Source organism: Bombina bombina, chromosome 1 (genome assembly GCF_027579735.1).
Source record: "Bombina bombina isolate aBomBom1 chromosome 1, aBomBom1.pri, whole genome shotgun sequence".
Classification (NCBI taxonomy): Eukaryota; Metazoa; Chordata; class Amphibia; order Anura; family Bombinatoridae; genus Bombina; species Bombina bombina.
Genome location: NC_069499.1, coordinates 716,881,908 through 716,901,171, shown reverse-complemented (window position 1 = coordinate 716,901,171; position 19,264 = coordinate 716,881,908). Strand labels below are relative to the sequence as shown.

The 19,264-nt window shown below is 36.1% G+C and overlaps 1 protein-coding gene across 1 annotated transcript in view; it reads left to right on the top strand.

Annotated features, from left to right (window-relative positions):
- The first annotated feature begins 3,001 nt into the window (after positions 1-3,001).
- The window catches only part of LOC128645900 (vascular endothelial growth factor receptor kdr-like), a 353,579-nt gene continuing 337,316 nt past the window's right edge, over positions 3,002-19,264 (top strand). Inside the window, exon 1 of the mRNA XM_053699216.1 lies at positions 3,002-3,425. Within this exon, the coding sequence (XP_053555191.1) occupies positions 3,365-3,425 (61 nt within the window). The 5' untranslated portion in view covers positions 3,002-3,364. The remainder of the gene's footprint in view (positions 3,426-19,264) is intronic.

Genomic DNA, 19,264 nt, shown 5'->3' with positions numbered 1-19,264 from the left:
CCCACTGAGAGTGTAACTTCTTCTGCTGGCTGTGTTTACTTAAGCTTGTCAATAGCATATACTCCAGTGTTGAAACTTTCAGTATAGGTGGCTATAACACAGACTAAATCAGCTATTTCAAATGCTGAAATAGGAGTAAAGGAGCTACTTGTAAACAATTTAATATACTCTAGCAGATAAAATGGATTATTGGGAATAATTTAAAGGGGAGAACATTTTTGGGTGAACTGTCCCTTTAATACTAAAGTAAACCGAAGCTTAAGATTCTTTAAAAACAAGTTTAAGAGCCCCCATCAACCCTTCTCACATCCTAAAAACATGTTTTGCTGCATACGCGGTTTTCTCAAAATACATATGTTCACACATATAAATATAAATAAATAATATTTATATATACTGTATATATACATACATCATACCTCCCAACTGTCACGATTTATGCAGACAGTCACAAATGTAGGGGTCTGCCTCGCCAAGTTAGCCTTCCATCCTGCATTGCACCCTCCCCGCACACCCCGTTTAATCTGCTCCAGAGAGCTACAGTTGTTTACAAAAAAAAAAAATGCTGTATTGGCTCCTTGTTAGATTAGCACTGCAAGGACCTAATCCTGGGACACATCTTTTATATTGAAATTATTTTTAAGGCTCAATCTAAAGTAGACAAGAGGGCTCACTGATGGGAGGGCCGGGGATGTGGGTTATTAGGAGCAGGGTTGGGGGGCACACACAGTGCAGCCTGCAGGTCCATCATTTAACAAACACTACGATTTACCATCACTAAAGATCAAGGGGAGTTTCACTAATCAAACTTCTAAAAAAGGGTGCTAAACTCACCCTTTCTGTGCCGTTACACAGCGCTAAATTCAGCGTCACAGGCCGCCCACGGCACAACAATCTCCTTCAATGAGGTGACGTTTGCAACTTTGAACCAATAGCCAATGGTTTAGAGGTACAAGCGGCAATTCATTGGTAGAAGATCGTTGTGCCGTGGGCGGCTAGAGCCGCTGAATATAACGCTGTGCAATGGCACAGAAAGGGTGAGTTTAGCACCTTTTTGTACAAGTTTGATCAATGAAACTCCTCTTGATTTTTAGTGATGGTAAATCCTAGAGTTTGTTAAACGCTTGGATTTAGCATCCCTTTAAGTACCTTCCTTTTTTAAATATAATATATAATTGTGTAAGTAATTATTTAGTGAAGCAGTAGTTGACTATGTAAAGTGTGTTGCTGCCCCGTGAGAATCCTGTAAATAAAGAAAAACGTCTGTGGATTTGTCATAAAAACGTCTGATCTCCTGTTGCACTGTAATGAACCTATTGTATTCCAGAGAGCCACAGCACACACTGCTTGTAATGTCTAATCTCCTGAAGCACTTTAATTGCGCTCAAGTGAACCCGTTTACTTTCAACTTGTAATACGCTATTTCCGATGCACACAAACATCCGGGATAAACCCCTTATTGCTCGTGTGTAACAGTTAGAGCTCCAGTCGTAATTTGGCCCTATGTGTTTAACACCTGAAATGGAGCTAAATATATATGCAAAGTAACTCTTGTGAGCTGTAATGCATTAAGGCAGTGACACACTGCATGCGATGCAGCGCGAGGCGAAGCAGCTGCTTCGCATTGTGTCGCTTCTGAAGTTCAGATATATTTTATCTCTAAACGCTCAACTATGCGACCTGACAAAGCAGAGTGCTCAGAGATGAAAAGGCAGGACACACTGAGCGCGCACAGCTGCATCTACACGCTGCGCACCGCTCCGCTTGCAGTGTGTCACAGCCTTTATGCTCATGTGTGTAAAACAAGTGAGCCAATCAGGAACAACAAATACAAGAAGCAGCCATTCACTGACTGTGTCTGCTCAGCCTCTGGAACCGCTTGGGAGCTGCATTATTACAGGGCTTAAAGTAATAAAATGCTCTAAAGAGTTAATATACAGTATATATATATATATATATATATATATATATATATTTTTTTTTTTTTACTATAGACTTTCCCTTAAAGCCTGTATGAGTTTTTTTAACTTTATTTATCTAAAATCTGTACGATTATAATTTACTATGTAAAATATGTTTTAAAATTAACTCTTGGCAGAAGTGTTAATATTAAAAATATACATGGGAAGACTATTGCTCCTGGGATTACAGGAAGTAGGATTTTAATTTTAAATAGACTCTGGCTTACAACAGAAAAGTATGAAAAAATGCACTGGACAATTTTGTTTCAACAAAAGAAATGTTAAAAATAGTACACATTAGAGTATATTAATCATACAATATTTAAATGATGATACTTCTGAACACATTCCAAATTTATGTATGGTTTATTTTCTTTCTCTTTTAGTTAAGTCATACAGCATGCTTGCTTACAATAATAATAGACAAAACCTTGCTTGTAACCCTACTGAGGTACTAATCATTATAATGGTAGATCAGGAATATATATATATATATATATATATATATATATATATATATATATATATATATATATATATATATATATATATATAATGAATATATGATAAGCAGCTTTGTAAGCAAATATGCAATCAGTAAAATACAAATTACGCCTACATCATCACATATTAATACTTCATATATTGGTCATATCACTTTTATATACACACTTTCTTTTTAAAACAGTTTAGCTTTATATACTAATACTGACATATAAATATGTATGATGTATCGTTATATAATTGAACAAAGTTAATTGTTCAATCAGTTCAGCAGAGTAAGGGTTAAACACCTTGGGCTATCAGTGCTGAATACCTGCAATCTGCCTGTCAGTGATCCATCTATGAGGGCACAAAAGGGCAGCATAAAGATTTCAATGAGACCCTTAAAAAGTTTTTTTTTTTTTTTTCTTTGCAATTTTTGGCTTTGAGAAAGCTGGGAGAATCTGTCTTGGAGGCAAAGGACACAGCAGGTTACAGTGACTGGCTCTGACGTATCTCTTTCCTCTTGTATAAAGCGTCTCCGCTTGTAGCAAACATCCCAAGAGCAAGACACCAGAGGGGCGAGCAACTTCTGGTCATGCACAACAGAAGCCTGGATTTACTGCTCTCCCCACGTAGAGCTGTTAGTCAGGGGTCTGGCATCTGACAGAACTTGTGAGGCAGCGCTTGCATTGTGGGATGATCAGCACCTGCACTTACTAGGAGCCGCTCTGCCACACCAAGGAGCACACAGACTGACTTCCCACATGCCTGGAAGAACTCGTCCAATACTTGCTGCTGAGTGAGATACATTTTACAGGAATTCACTGGAGTCAAAACTACTTTTTTGTTTTTAATCTTGAGTTCTGGGGATCATTGATCTGATACTCTGTTACTGTCTAGTGATATAAACCTATACGATGCATCTGCAGAGCGTCCTATGCCTGGCTCTGCTCTTCTTGCAAGGACTCTGTGCAACAGGTAAGGGATTGGCTGCTCCCATTTATCTCTTTTATGTTCAGAGGTTTGATTAGGTCATTGCAGGTAAAAGGTACATTTGCTGTCTGGTGATAGGATGCTTGAAAATGAACAAGTAAGGGGTTAAACTATTCCTGAAATATATATGTATGCCCTTTATTGTGAAAACTGACTCATATTTATGTAAATGATGGCCAATTCAGGATATAAACCGCACTGCTATTGGAGTCGTTTTAATGAAAGACACCGAAGACCAAAGGTCACATATATGAATAAATGCTATGTACATTGTTATTATATGTTTTATATACGAATGCATTATTAATGATGAAGTCTGTACTTTGTTTGCAAAGCTGTGCTTTGTTTTAAAAAAAACTTTTTAAAGGTTAAGCATTAGCTTGGGTTGTATTACGCATGGGAAATAGATGACATTTTGTAAACTATTGCAAGATTGTTTAAAGGGACACTACAACCATTTTTTCTTTCTTTCATGATTTAGATAGAGCATGCAATTTTAAGCAATTTTGTAATTTACTCCTATTATCAATTTTTCTTTGTTCTCTTGCTATCTTTATTTAAAAAGAAGGCATCTAAGATTTTTTTGTTTTGTTTAAGAACTCCGGACAGCACTTTTTTTTATTGGTGGATGAGTTTATCCACCAATCAACAAGAACAACCGATGTTGCTCATACAAAATGGGCCGGCTTCTAAACTTACATTCTTGCATTTCAAATAAAGATACCAAGAGAATGAAGAAAATTGGATAATAGGAAAAAATTAGAAAGGTGCTCTATCTGAATCATAAAAGAAAAAATGTGGGTTCAATGTCCCTTTAAGGTGAGTCTTCCCTTGTTCTCTGTTCAATGAGCAATTTCTATAGTCTTCTTCGGTACAATAAAATCACACTATAGATACTTTTGTGCAATAATCAGTTACTTCTATACATATATATATATATATATATATATATATATATATATATATATAAATACCTAAACGTAATAGATCTCTGTACTGTATTTTGGAGGTATACAGTTAAACCATTAATTTGTGCCCCCTTTATTTTTGTTTGGTGAAGACATTGTGTAAAATGTTAACCCCTTACACTTTGGATTTCTGCATATTCCATCTGATAGCAATTTGGGAAAAACAGTCACAGCATTTTGCAGGTCTGTTTGACCTGACATAAATCACCTACAAAACGTGATTATATCACAGAATACATACTCTTCTTCATAGGTTTTGTAAACTATTGTCACAGAGGGAACAGCACCTTGCATGTGATACAAACTGCTTGCACTACAGCATTATATGCAGCGTTTGATAGAAGTATTTATTAATAATTATTAGTGCAAAGGGATTTACACACCCTGCAACATGAGTGGACCTGTTCTGACCTTTAGTCAAGTTCTGAATTGCCACAATATTATATTTGTTTTTCGTTATGAATAAAACTATTTTTCCTAGTTGGAATGGGACTTCCCCCTTCTGGATATGTTTTCAATTACTGCTAAACATTTTTCTGAACTATGATGCACAGTTAGTTCTCATCTACTAGGTGGCGTAATTGTTTTCTTTCTTATAATTCTTTGTAACCGTCCCATATCTAGTTGTGGAAGAAGAAAAAATAAGAGCTGAACTGTTGTGCCTAACCTTTCATTGTAAAAGTGACCCTGTAATGATTATGAGACAATTTCATGCTTTTATATACTAATATGGATATTAAACACTGAGATTTTTTATATAAAAATGTTTAAATATGTGCAGTAAAAAACATTGCAATATACTTTTCATTATCTATTTTGTTTTTTTCCCCCTGTAATTTAATTCTGAACAATGCTGTAACTTAGTTTCCCCAGTTCTTATATTTTATTTCCTCTTAGCTAAAAAAACACTGACAAAGTAACTTTATCACAAGTCCTTTTAACATTGTAATATTCCACCCAGCTATTGTATGCATTGTATCTCTTTTATATCTGTCACTAATCAGCCTCAACAGAAGAAATTAGATAATAAAACAGGTTTGCCCATTGCTTTACCAAACTAAAAGTTTACATTTATTTTTTTAATACTAAACAACCAATACCAAACGACAGTGAAAATAGTTGTATACACAAGTGATTGGTTCTTTGAAACTTGGGAAATGTATTAAAAAGTCTTTCTGCAGAATTTAATTAAATTGAATTTTATATAGTCTGGAAATTCAGTTATAATTTTCAGTCTTTTTCAAGAGTAAATACTGTATTTATTTTAATATTGAGCTTCTGGCAAACTGTACTACTGAAATATGCAGCTTATGTTAAAATATATACTTTGAATTACTGTAGTGGAAATGAAACAAGTGCATTGAACCATTTACTATGATTTTCTTATGTGCAAACACCTTTCTTCAAAATACATAAACAAGTTATTAAAGTTATTCTGATTCACTGTTTATTAAGCATTATTTATATTGTTATAAATTGTAACATTTAGTTTGAGTACCTTTTATTTTCCTAATATATATATATATATACACAGTATTTTGTCTTGCAGACTTAAAGGGACATTATACACTACATTTTTCTTTATAGATGATCCATTTATATAGCACATCTGGGAGTGTTTTTTGTAATAATGTATAGTTTTGCTTATATTTTTAAGAACATTGTGCTGATTTTCAGACTCCTAACCAAGCCCCACAGTGTCAGATGTATACATGTGTTTACAGACTCCTGCTGGCTCCTGTTTATGTTTCTTTCTTTTTTTTTAATTCTTTTTATTAAATATTGAGTCAAAAACAATATACATAAACAAATTTTCCAGTTTGACACATCCAAAAGAAGAAAATAAAAAAACAATTCTGCAGTTCTATAAAAATTCAAGCAAATCATAATCATATCAACAAAAAAAGGCTTATTAGACATATCAACTGCCTGTAAATCTTCTCTCGAACATTCTTAAATACAAGAGTCAATCTTTTTATTATATTAAACACATTGTCTCCTCTGTCCTAAAACAAAAATAAAAAATAATACTATTTTATCTTGCATTTTCCACCCTAAACTCCCCTCCCTCCCTCTGTCTTTAGAAAAAAAGGGGCAGGGATCACTGAAAAATCTATCCCCAAAACAAGTCACCTCTTATTATAGCATTTTGAACCTTATCCGTATTAAAGAAGGGTGTCACATATAGTTTCCGTAAATTTAGAGGTAATGATTGGATAAAGTGTCCCTATTTACTGAAAAAAAGCCTGGATATCTAGTTCTGAATTTAACATAAAATCATATTTTTCAATTTTTATTAATGATTTAAATTTTTCTATAAAACTAGTTGTTGTTTTTCTTTCCAGATTTCCAGGAAGAGAAAATTATGTTTCTGCCATTTAGAATTGCTACATTTATAAATTTCACATTTACATTGCAAAGAGACTAAAATTAAAAAAAATATTCAACATCTTAGGAATATTTACCTGCAAATTACTAATAAAAATTAATAAATCATCCGCATATAATGCTATTTGTATTTCTTTCAGCCCTAACTTAATTCCTTCAATATTATATATAATTTTAAAAGCCAAAGGTTTCTATACTAAGATTAAATAGTAAAGATGATAAAGGGCAGCTCAGTCTTGTCCCTTTAAACAAAGACAAGCTTGAAGACATTAACTGTAAGTAACAGTGTTGATAAGGGTTTATGATATAATAAATTAATATAAGAAGTAAAAGAGCCCCAGAACCCAAATTGCTTTAGTGAACTATATAATTTGTCTCTATGAACTAAGTCAAATGCCTTTTCAGCATCAATTGAGATGATTGCCCTGTCTATCAAATCCTCTTTCTTCCCCTTTAACTGGTTCCAGTAGAAATCTGTTGTTAAATATTCCTTCCTTAGATTACTAAATGATTTTCTACCAGCCATAAACCCTGTTTGATCTGCATATATCAGTTCACTCATAACTGATTTCAATCTTGTGGCTATGATACTTGCAAGGATTTTATAATCTGTGTTTAGTAGGGAGATTGGGCTATAAGAATCTGGATTTTCTGGGTCCTTTTCCTTTTTTAACAATTAAAGATATAACAGAACTCATAAAATACTTCCACGTCTTAATTTCCTGTGTATAATAGTCGCTATATAGATTCCTTAATGGAGAGATTATCTGTCCAGCTAAAATAAATTATCTGGGCCAGCCACTTTATTAAGAGCAGATCTATCAATGGCTTTAACCAGGACCGTCTTTAACACAGGGCAAAAGGGGCAGCTGCCCTGGGCACAGTCTCTGTTGAGGGGCCCAAGAGTCCTTAAAAAAAAAAAAAAAAAAAATTTTTTTTTTTTTTTTTAATGGTTCATACCAGACTGCTGATTTGACATGGGGAACACACACATTCAGTCCTAATACTGTCACAGTCAAAAGTACTCTGCTTATATATAACTGTGCCAGACCGTGCCGGTGTCATGTGACAAGCCAAGCTAGTGCCATGTGCTGTTTTAGATGTGCACTGTGCAGCACTGAATGCAAAGCCCTTACTCGGCATCCAGCCATTTCCCACTGCATCAGAAAAGGTCCTACTGGGGTTACCACTGTTACCAGGTAACTGCTCTGGTGGTGGGGATTGTTTCTGGGTAGGGCTAACTGTGGGCGCATGCAGCAGAAAGCTGGAGCGGCAGGCACATGAGGATTTGAGCATCTGTGCAGCTGCATACACTGCTCTCTTCAGTCTTGAGGCTGTGTGACTCATCTCACACTGTATCCATGCAGCCTTAGACAGACAGCATCCAGTCTACTGGCCCCCTTAGCCCTGCTCTTTCTGCTGTGGCCCTAAGATCAACTAACTGAAGTTTGTTAGGGGAATAGTGCTTTGTAGAAAGGTGTCAGTGGGAAGAATAAGTGAGTGCACACACGCCCCTCCCCATGCAGCATTGTCTAGTTCAGGGTGAGAGGGAACTTGTTCCTAGCAAAGAAGCGACATGTGCTGGTGTGGCTGATGTATAGCGTCATGATGATACTTCCCACATTAATGTAAGGTTTATTTTTATAGTTTTTATTTTCTCTCTGTCTCAGATTTTACAGCTTCCCATAGTAGTTCTGCTGTTCCAGTCAGTAAACTTATATTTGTCTGCACCTCCATGCTTCCTCCTTTACCTTGCTTTGCTCCTGTTGGCTGCCCTAAATCTCTTTAACCAGCTAACCTCACACCAGAATCACATTCAAAAGAATATTAAATGAATCCACAGTGGAGGAATTTATATATTTATTTACTTATTAGTACTACTTAGGTCCAGTTTCACATATTGAATTTTTTTTTTTTTAAATGATTAGCCCAGCAGTGGATGATCCACCGCTGGGCTAATAATAATAAAAAGAATTGATTTAGTTGTTTTTTGGGATGTTGGGGTGGAGAGCAAAATTGCATGGGGTGGGGTGGGGGGGCCCAAGAAAATGTTTGCCCAGGGTCCAATCAATATTAAAGACGGCCCTGGCTTTAACAATTTCTTCTTCTGATATAGGTTTGTTCAGATCTGATAGTTTGTCAGATGATATCTGAGGCAGTTTACAGTTTGCTGGAAGTCTTCTTGACTTTCTATACATATCCCCTCAGCCTTATAAATATTCTTAAAATATTTTGTTAGTTTTAATTTAATATCTTCACTTCGAGTTAATCTTAAATCATGTACTTTAAAACCCTCTATAAAATTAGACCCTCTATCTTGCCTGTTTAAATTAGCTAATAATTGACCCATTTTCCCTCCAAATCTATATAGTTTAGCATTCCATCTCAGCAGCTCCACTGATGCATTTTGCTGCATAAATATCTCCCTCTTCTTCTTTACAAGCAAATATGAAGCCCAATTTTTCCTGGAGGGATCTCTCAAGTACACATTATACGAGTTGACTAAGTGATTAGCTATCTGGGCATTTCTTAAATTGCTTTTCTTTTTAAACCTGCCCATAAATGAAATAATCTCTATTTTTAGAACTGATTTGGAAGCCTCCCAGAATATCTCAGAATGATTTACTGAATTTTTATTTAAACTATTATACTCTAACCATTTTGCCTTCAACTAATTCTTAAATTTGATATTAGAATACAAGTACATGGGGAAATAAAACCCCTTGATCTGTTATCAATCTTATATAATGGTATACTTCACTTGATTGGTGCATGATCTGAAATAATAATAGGGACAATTTCTGATTCCAGACCTTGACCCAAAAGTTTCTCATTCACTAAAAAGAGATCAATTCTTGAAAAGGATTTATGGGATTTAGATTCACATGTAAACCCCTGTAAGTCTGGATTTTGAAATTTCCCTCTTAGGTACTTTATCCTGAAGTTTACTTGGTTTAAAATGATCCAATGGAAATTGCGCAATTAGATTGAAATCACCAGCTACATTCAGGTTGCTATCTGTGAAATCCAACAATTTATTCTGTAATTTACCACATAAATTCTTATCATAACCATTGGGACCATAGACATTACAGAAAATATAAGTTTGACCATAAAGTTTTAACTGTAATAAAATATACCTCTCCTCTACATCTTTTTTCTGTGACAGAATCTCATATTTTATATTCTTGTTGAATAAAATTGCAACCCCTTTCTTTCTCCTGGATCATGGTGTGGCAATCAGCTCTCCAACCCAGCCAGTTTTTTATTTTATAATTTCCTTTTGTTTCAGATATGTTTCTTGTAAAAACCCAACCTGAGTTTGAGCTTCTTTAAATGATTAATTATCATCTTTCTTATTATTGGGGTGGAGCTGCCCTTTTATATTCAATGAGATTATATTACAAGCTAATATAAAAAAATGGTTGTATTAACCTCATCACCAAAAAATACACTTAGAGGATTGAAAAAAAAAAAAGGGATAATAACAATAATAAAAAGGTGGTGGAGAGACAGAGGATACACTCCCCATACTGCAACCAGAAACCCAAACCAAACATTTGCAATTGACCATGGCATTCCAGAGACTTGAACATCCTAGACTACAATCATTCATAGTTTACTTAAAAAACTTTGGTTCCTCTATACTATTCAAAAAATATTTGAATCTTAATCTTTGCAGGAACATAAACACATTCAAACCTTTTTGTATTAGAGTAGAACAAAATGGGGCCATCTCTTTTCTGTGATTAATGGTCTCTGCTGAGAAATCCTGAAATAACATCAATCTGTCTTCTCCAATAGTCAGTATTCTCTTTTTTCCTATAAGAAAACATTTGTACTGTGTCTTGAAAATTAAGCAATTTAGCTACAATTGGTCTTTTTTCCTACAACATCATCTGACTTTGTCCTAATTTTGGCCTACTAGATCAGCATGTTCTACCACTATCTTTGAGGCTGTACTGGGCATACCCAATAGCTCTGGCAATTTTTCGAATATAAAAGTATTTAAATCAATACTGAGGGAGTCAGAAAGTCCTACTATCCTTATATTATTCCTATGTGTGCAGTTTTCCATTTCATCTATCCTTTCCTGTAATGTCCTAATCATCTGAGAGTGATGAGAAACATCTTTATCTTGTGAGTGCACCCTATCTTCTACTTCAGATATTCTAGATTCAGCTAATTCTAGTCTATAAGTGAATGAATGTATTTCATTGGACAGACTAGCTAAATCAAATCTCAACTGATCAAACTGTGGTCCCCTTATAGCACTTCAAATTAGCATGCTAGCAAATATACAGTTATCAAATGTTCTAGCAGGGAAAATATTTGTCTCTGTTCCAGGATCTTTTCACTTTCTTTTCAAGTATTGGCCTTATTTCTTCTTTTCCCCTCTTCCTCCTTCTTACACCTCCATTCTCCTTTTCTTTCTTAAAATAGATCCAATTAGCTTTTTGTTCTTCCCACAATATTCACAGGGATCTATCCATTAGCCTTTGGCTACTTCAACCTTATCAGGGCAAACACTTTATAGCCAGTAGTTTAAGATGTACTCCAGAAAGCTATGTCCTGTTATTAGCTTAAAGGGCCATTATACACCATTTTTTCTTTACATAATTGTTTTGTAAATTATCTATTTATATAGCTTATCTGGGAGTGTTTTTGTAACAATATATATTTTTGCTTATTTTTTAATAACATTGTGCAGATTTTCAGACTAACCTAACTCCTCAGTGTCAGAAGTAGACACACTTTTCAAGTCTACTGCTGGCTTGTCTTTATATAATCTGTCTTTTCATATGCAGGGAAGGGTGGGGGGTCTGATATTAGCCCCTTTCACTGGGTGTTCCTACCAACCTAATCAACAGTGCTAAACTTAGAGCTTATAAGTAATTTTTTAAAAAGGTTTTATACTGGATTTTTAGATTAGTATCTGTGCATACTCTTCTTTACAGTAGTATCTATTACATGCAATTATATGAAATTTGGTGTATACTGTCCCTTTAAGCTAGAACATTAAACTTCTAGACCAGTAGCACTAAGAGAGTGATCAAAAGTTATCAGGAGAATACCCTGTTATTTAGCCCCAGATAAAAAACAAATTGCTTCACTGAGATCTACCGATAAACTGAAGCACACCACCATTTAACTTATATGTTCCAAAGAAGAACAGGGCCCAGCCCAAACTGCCAGGGATTATTACACTGTTAAGTCACTTTTGTCAGTAAAACCACACAATCCTTTAGCCAGTGTACTCATCTCATATGTCCATCAAACTTCCCCTTGTGTGTCAGGGCTTCTGGCCTGTGCCTTGGGAAGGAAAAACCAAATATTTAGGTCTAGGGTAATTGAGAGTGCCTTTTCTATTTCGTCCCTGATCGCTAAGCAGTAGGATTGAGCGATGGGGCAGGTCCACCAAATATGAGTTGGGGTACCTTTTATGTTGCAACCTCTCCAACAGGTTGGGGAGGTTGTGGGGAAAATTATATGTAGACGGGAAGGAGTGTGATACCATCGGCATCAGAAGAACATTCATCTTTAGTGTCTATATAGAAGAAGAGGATTTGGTCATGGAGGAAAAGATATGTTGCCATATTTTTAGAGCCTGGTGTGCACCTATCTCTTTTTCCCATTTGTCTGCGTAAGAAGGGGGTGAGGTGGTATAAGATTGCATGAGAATTTGATATGAGGTTGATAGGAGACCCTTATTTAAGGTTTCTCTGATGCAGATGTTTTCAAAATTAGTTAAGTTGCGCGTGAGTTGGGTTGTGTGCGGGATTCTCATGAGGAAATCTGATATTTGGTGTAGCAAAACCAATTTTCATATGCGGGGCCTAAATGAGGGATAATCTCGATTTGGGTTTGCCGTTGTCTATGAGGACATGACAAAGGATAGATTTGATAATATGAGGTTGCGGTGTTGTTAGCTCTGGTTGTTGGAAGGGGAAATCTAAATTTTCTGAGATGGGGGTCGGGGGGAGGGTATTGTGGATATGTAGCTATGTTTTTTAATTAATTTATCCCATAAGTGAAAAGTTTCTGCAATAATTGACGAAAGATGGGTGGGTAGGATATTCCAGCAGATCTTTCCATGTATTTAAATCATGTCCTTCATAGTATAGAGGCAAAAATATGCGTTGTGCTTTGTTTAATTTCCAACCACAACCTGGGTTTTTGTCAGCAGTAGGTCTAAGGCAACTAGACAGTATGCTAGATTATATGACTCTCCACCATCTGCCACTGGATGAACAGAAACCGCCGATCATGACGTCTCCACAGTGGGCACCGACCTGATACACTCCACAGTGAGCCAGACTCAGATCACTCTTTGCACCATTGCTGTCTCCCCAAACCTTCGGTTTGTGGTTAGAGATGTCAGCGTCTTCTTGCAGGAATCGGTGCACACGGGACAGTCCCATGATTGGCCTCAACTGGAAGTCATCTCTTGTTTGTGTTTTCTGTATTTTCATATGCAGGGGAAGCATCTGCTATTCCTGTTTTCCCAGGCCATTTCAGTGGGTGTCGCAGCCTAACCTTATCAACAGTGCTAAACTGGGAGCTTCTAAGTAAGTTTTTAAAGGGTTTTATACTTGATTTTTAGATCAGTTTCTGTACATATACTTCTTTATAGTAGTGTCTATTACATGCAATGAAAAACAATGGAATCCAGCCTCTTGTCAAAATTAATAAAACTTCTTTATTGCTTCCACATCATGGGAAAAAGGACAGAAGCTGGAAAAGATAAAATGTAATTCTCAATTAGTAAACATAAAAAAACGAAACTCATCTAGTGATATAGAGCAGATCAGTTTATTATTCGAGTTTAAGATGTATTTGAGTTGGTAGAAACATAGATTTTTATAGGAAAGGAGAAGGAAGAAAGGGGGAAGGAAAATTGCAGGGCCTGCAGGAAAAATAAATAGTGAAATCAAAAATGTTTTATAATGCTGAAATAAACATTTTGGGTAAGATTATGAGTGGTGCGCTATTTAGCGATGACGCGCTAACTGCACTAGAAGTAAACGTTTTGCCCGTGTCAGGTAGTACTAGTAGTGAAAGTAAAAAGTTATTGCTCACGTGCTAATCCAATATGCACAAAAATCCGAAGTTAGAACATTGCATGCACGATAACCTACTCTCCCATGGAAGTCAATGGAGGACAAAACCTGAACGCATGTTCTCAAGTGCGCTAACCCGACATAAAAATATTAATAACTCCATCATTACCCCTACCCCACATGCCTGATGTCTTGGGGTCACACTTGACTCAGATCTTTCTTTCACTCCTTACATTCAGTCCTTGGCTAAATCCTGCCACTTCCATCTTAAAAACAATTCTAATGTTAGACATTTCCTTACCCAAGACACAACTTTATCTACTCTCTCATCCTCCTCGATTACTGCAACTCTGTCCTCTCTGGTCTCCCCAGCTGCCGCCTAGCTCCTTTACAATCCATAATGAATGCCTCTGCCAGACTCATCTTCGTTACACTTCGCTCTTCATCTGCTGCACATCTCTGCCAATCTCTTCACTGGCTTCCTCTTGCCTCTAGGATTAAACACAAAATTCTCACTCTGACATACAAAGCCCTCAACTGCACTGCTCCCCCCTATATCTCAGACCTTGTCTCCAGATACTCTCCCTCCCGTCCCCTTCGCTCTGCTCATGACCTCCTACTCTCCTCCTCTCTTGTTACCTCCTCACATTCCCGTTTGCAGGACTTCTCCAGACTGACTCCCATTTTGTGGTACTCTCTGCCTCGCTCCACAAGACTCTCCCCTAGTTTTGAAAGCTTCTAAGGCTCCCTAAAGATTCTACTGTTCAGGGATGCATACAACCTACACTAACCTTTCTTTATACCAGTTTCTCTCCTCCATTGCTATCCCCTGAACCCCCTTAGCATTTATGCCTAGAGTCCAGCTGTTTGTAGATCACCTTCTCAAGAGCTGACTACAACAGTGCGACTCTTGGCAGGGCCCTCTACCCATCTGATCTCTATAAAGGTTTCCTTGTATTCCGCCTATGTTTATAGCGTTGCAAAATCTGTTGGCTCTACAAATAACTGATAATAATAATAATAATAATAATAATAATAATAATAATATCTCACATTCCAATGTTCGTCACATAGAAGAAAATATTTTATTTATTTATAATTACATATTTCTACAGATATATGATGCTAATTTGGTACAATATATATATATATACCTATATACCTATATATAGATGATTATATATAGGTATATATATATATATATATATATATATATATGAATATCTATATATAAATACTTAGAAAACATTCTGCTATTCACAGAACATTGGAATGTTAAATATTTACAGTAAATACATAGTTAAAACCTTTATTAAATATGAATATTGCATAAATATGCTTTTATGTCTTCTTGACAGAAAAGGGCTCCAATACACTTATACATATATGTATATGTACATATGTATTAACCCAATAACGCTTGCATTCAAAAAACAATAAGGCACCATTTGTAATCTGGCCCTTTATGGGTAATTAAAGATTGGATTTAATATATATTCATTTCCCCACTATTGAAGATAAATGTGCAAATCTCTTTACCACAACAATTTAGCTTTATCTCTGTTATTTAATGATGTACTATATTGTCTTACACATGAGCTTGAGTGTTTATAATTCATTGAATTAACAGACTGGTTTTTTTTATGCATATTTCTATGTTCTCAACTGACAGAGTCTGTATTTCTTACAAGCTGATGTTTTGTTTTGTTTTTTCTTTATATCATGTGTTACTTTTCTGGAAGAAAAACTTTTAAGATGAATAGAGATATATAAAACAGCGCTTGGACTTAAAACACTTTTGCCTCTCTCTGTAAACCCCCTTCCTGGTCAACGAATTTTAAAGATAATTTGTAATGGAGAGTGGCGCTAGTAAAAGCTAAAAAGTGTTAAAAACTAGGAGACCAAATAAATTAATTATCTACTGAATAAGCTTTAATTGTATATACTTTAAATAATTTACATAGAAAAATAAATATAAATATGTATATACCACTGTTATAATTGGATAGATTATATGAATAGAGTACATCTATCAATCCTCAATTTATATTTCTATCCAATATTCAAATAACAGTTATTTCAGGATTTGATTTACTTCAGTCTATCCAATTATAACAGTGGTATATACATATTTATATTTATTTTTCTATGTAAATTAAAGTATATACAATTAAAGCGTATTCAGTAGATAATAAATTTATTTGGTCTCCTAGTTTTTAACACTTTTTAGCTTTTACTAGCGCCACTCTCCATTACAAATTACTTTTCTGGAAACCAGATTGGTTTCCTTTAATTTTACAAACATGCCTAGTACAGTGTGTGGGTACTTTTGCATCTAAAATGGTATTCTTCATGCATTTCCACTGTTCCTTTGTTCCCTTAAATGGACACAAAACCCATTTTGCATGATGTATCTGATTATTTAATGAATCTGATAGAGCACGCAATTGTAAGCAACTTTCTAATTTTACTCATATTATCAAATTTTCTTCATTCTCTTGCTATCTTTATTTGAAAAAGCAGGGATGTAAGCATAGGAGCCGGACCATTTTTGGTTCAGCACCTGGGTAGCACTTGCTGATTGGTGGCTACATTGTGTGTCCCTTTAAGCAGTGTGTGCACATTTAAAGAAATCAGTTCAACATAGAAATCACCCATTTTGTATGAACATTTTCTTATGTCTTTGGTAAAGTAAATAGTCTTTATTTTTTTATGTAGAATCACTAAAATCAAGAATGATACCTACCTGCTTGTAACTGTTTATCTAAGTACAGCAGAAATGTTTTGCAGACAAAGTCCAGTTACTGACATACAAATAACACTAAATACATACGGCTAGATTTAGAGTTTTGTTGGTAAAGACCCGCGTAGCTAACGCCACTTTTTTCCCCAACGCACCCTTAAGACAACACTGGTATTTAGAGTTGTCTGAAGGGCTGCGTTAGGCTCCAAAAAGGGTGCGTTGAGCCTAATGTACCGCCACTTCAACCCTCAATACCAGCGTTGCTTACGGTAGCGGTAAGCAGCTAAAACGTGCTCGTGCACGATTCCCCCATAGGAAACAATGGGGCAGTTTGGGATGAAAATAAACCTAACACCTGCAAAAAAGCTCCCAAAGTAGCCCCATTGTTTCCTATGGGGAAACACTTTCTACGTCTGCACCTAACACCCTAACATGAACTCCGAGTCTAAACACCCCTAACCTTACACTTATTAACCCCTAATCTGCCGCCCCCGCTATCGCTGACACCTGCATTATATTATTAACCCCTAATCTGCCAATCTGTACACCTCCGCAACCTACATTATACCTATGTACCCCTAATCTGCTGCCCCTAACATCGCTGATTCCTAAATTCTATTTATTAACCCCTAATCTGCCCCCCCCCAATGTCGCCGCTACCTTACCTACAAATCAGCCAATCAGATTCAAGTTCCATCGGATTGGCTGATTGGATAGATTGAGCTTGCATTCTATTGGCTGTTCCGATAACCCAATAGAATGCGAGCTCAATCTGATTGGCTGATTGGATCAGCCAATCCGATTGAACTTGAATCTGATTGGCTGATTCAATCAGTCAATCAGATTTTTCCTACCTTAATTCTGATTGGCTGATAGAATCCTATCAGCCAAACGGAATTCGAGGGACGCCATCTTGGATGACGTCATTTAAAGGAACCTTCATTCGGCAAGTAGGCGTCGTGGAAGAAGGATGGATCCGCGTCGGCTGGAAGAAGATGGCTCCGCTCCGCTACGGATGGATGAAGATAGAAGATGCCGCTTGGATGAAGATGTCTACCGGTCCGGATGTCCTCTTCTGCCCGGATAGGATGAAGACTTCTGCTGCTCCGGATGTCCTCTTTTGGTCCATCGGTGCCCGGCTGGGTGAACACAACTCAAGGTAGGGAGATCTTCAGGGGGGTAGTGTTAGGTTTATTTAAGGGGGGTTTGGTTTAGAGTAGGGGTATGTGGGTGGTGGGTTGTAATGTTGGAGGGTGGTATTGTGTTTTTTTTTACAGGCAAAAGAGCTGATTTCTTTGGGGCATGCCCCACAAAAAGCCCTTTTAAGGGCTGGTAATAGAGCTGTTAACTTTTTTAATTTAGATTAGGGTAGGGACATTTTTTATTTTGGGGGACTTTGTTATTTTATTAGGGGGCTTAGAGTAGGTGTAATTAGCTTAAAATTCTTGTAATCTTTTTTTATTTTTTGTAATTTAGTGGTTTTTTTGTAATTTAGTTAAGTTTATTTAATTGTAGATAATTGTAGGTACTTGTAGTTAATTGATTTAATTTATTTATTGATAGTGTAGTGTTAGGTTTAATTGTAACTTAGGTTAGGATTTATTTTACAGGTAATTTTGTAATTATTTTAACTAGGTAGCTATTAAATAGTAAATAACTATTTAATAGCTATTGTACCTAGTTTAAATAAATACAAAGTTGCCTGTAAAATAAATATAAATCCTAAAATATCTACAATATAATAATTTGTTATATAGTAGCTATATTAGGGTTTATTTTACAGGTAAGTATTTAGCTTTAAATAGGAATACTTTAGTTAATAATATTTAATTTATTTCGTTAGATTAAAATTATATTTAATTTAGGGGGATGTTAGGGTTAGGGTTAGACTTAGCTTTAGGGGTTAATACATTTATTAGAGTAGCGGCGAGGTTAATAAGTGTAGGTAAGGTAGCGGCGACGTTGGGGGGGCAGATTAGGGGGTTAATAAATATTATGTAGGTGTCGGCGATGTTAGGGGCAGCAGATTAGGGGTTCATAGGGATAATGTAGGTGGCGGCGGTGTGCGGTCGGCAGATTAGGGGTTAAAAATATTTATTATAGTGGCGGCGATGTGGGGGGGCCTCGGTTTAGGGGTACATAGGTAGTTTATGGGTGTTAGTGTACTTTATAGCACAGTAGTTAAGAGCTTTATAAACCGACGTTAGCCCATAAAGCTCTTAACTACTGACTTTTTTTCTGCGGCTGGAGTCTTGTCGGTAGAGGCTCTACCGCTCACTTCAGCCAAAACTCTAAATACCAGCGTTAGGCAGATCCCATTGAAAAGATAGGATGTGCAATTGGCGTAAGGGGATCTGAGGTATGGAAAAGTCGCGGCTTGAAAGTGAGCGTTAGACCCTTTCCTGCCTCACTCTAAATACCAGCAGCCAGCCAAAACCAGCGTTAGGACCCCTTAACGCTGCTTTTGACGGCTAACGCAGAACTCTAAATCTAGCCAATAGTTTACTTTCTCTTTCAGGTGCTATACCCTCAATTTGCCACTCCCCTACAGGACCTAGCAACCATTCAGGAATACAGAACTCATAATGTAATATAATATCTAAATTGTATTCCTATGTAATTTCCTGAATTTCCTAATAATGAGAGCAGAGGTACATTCTGAGC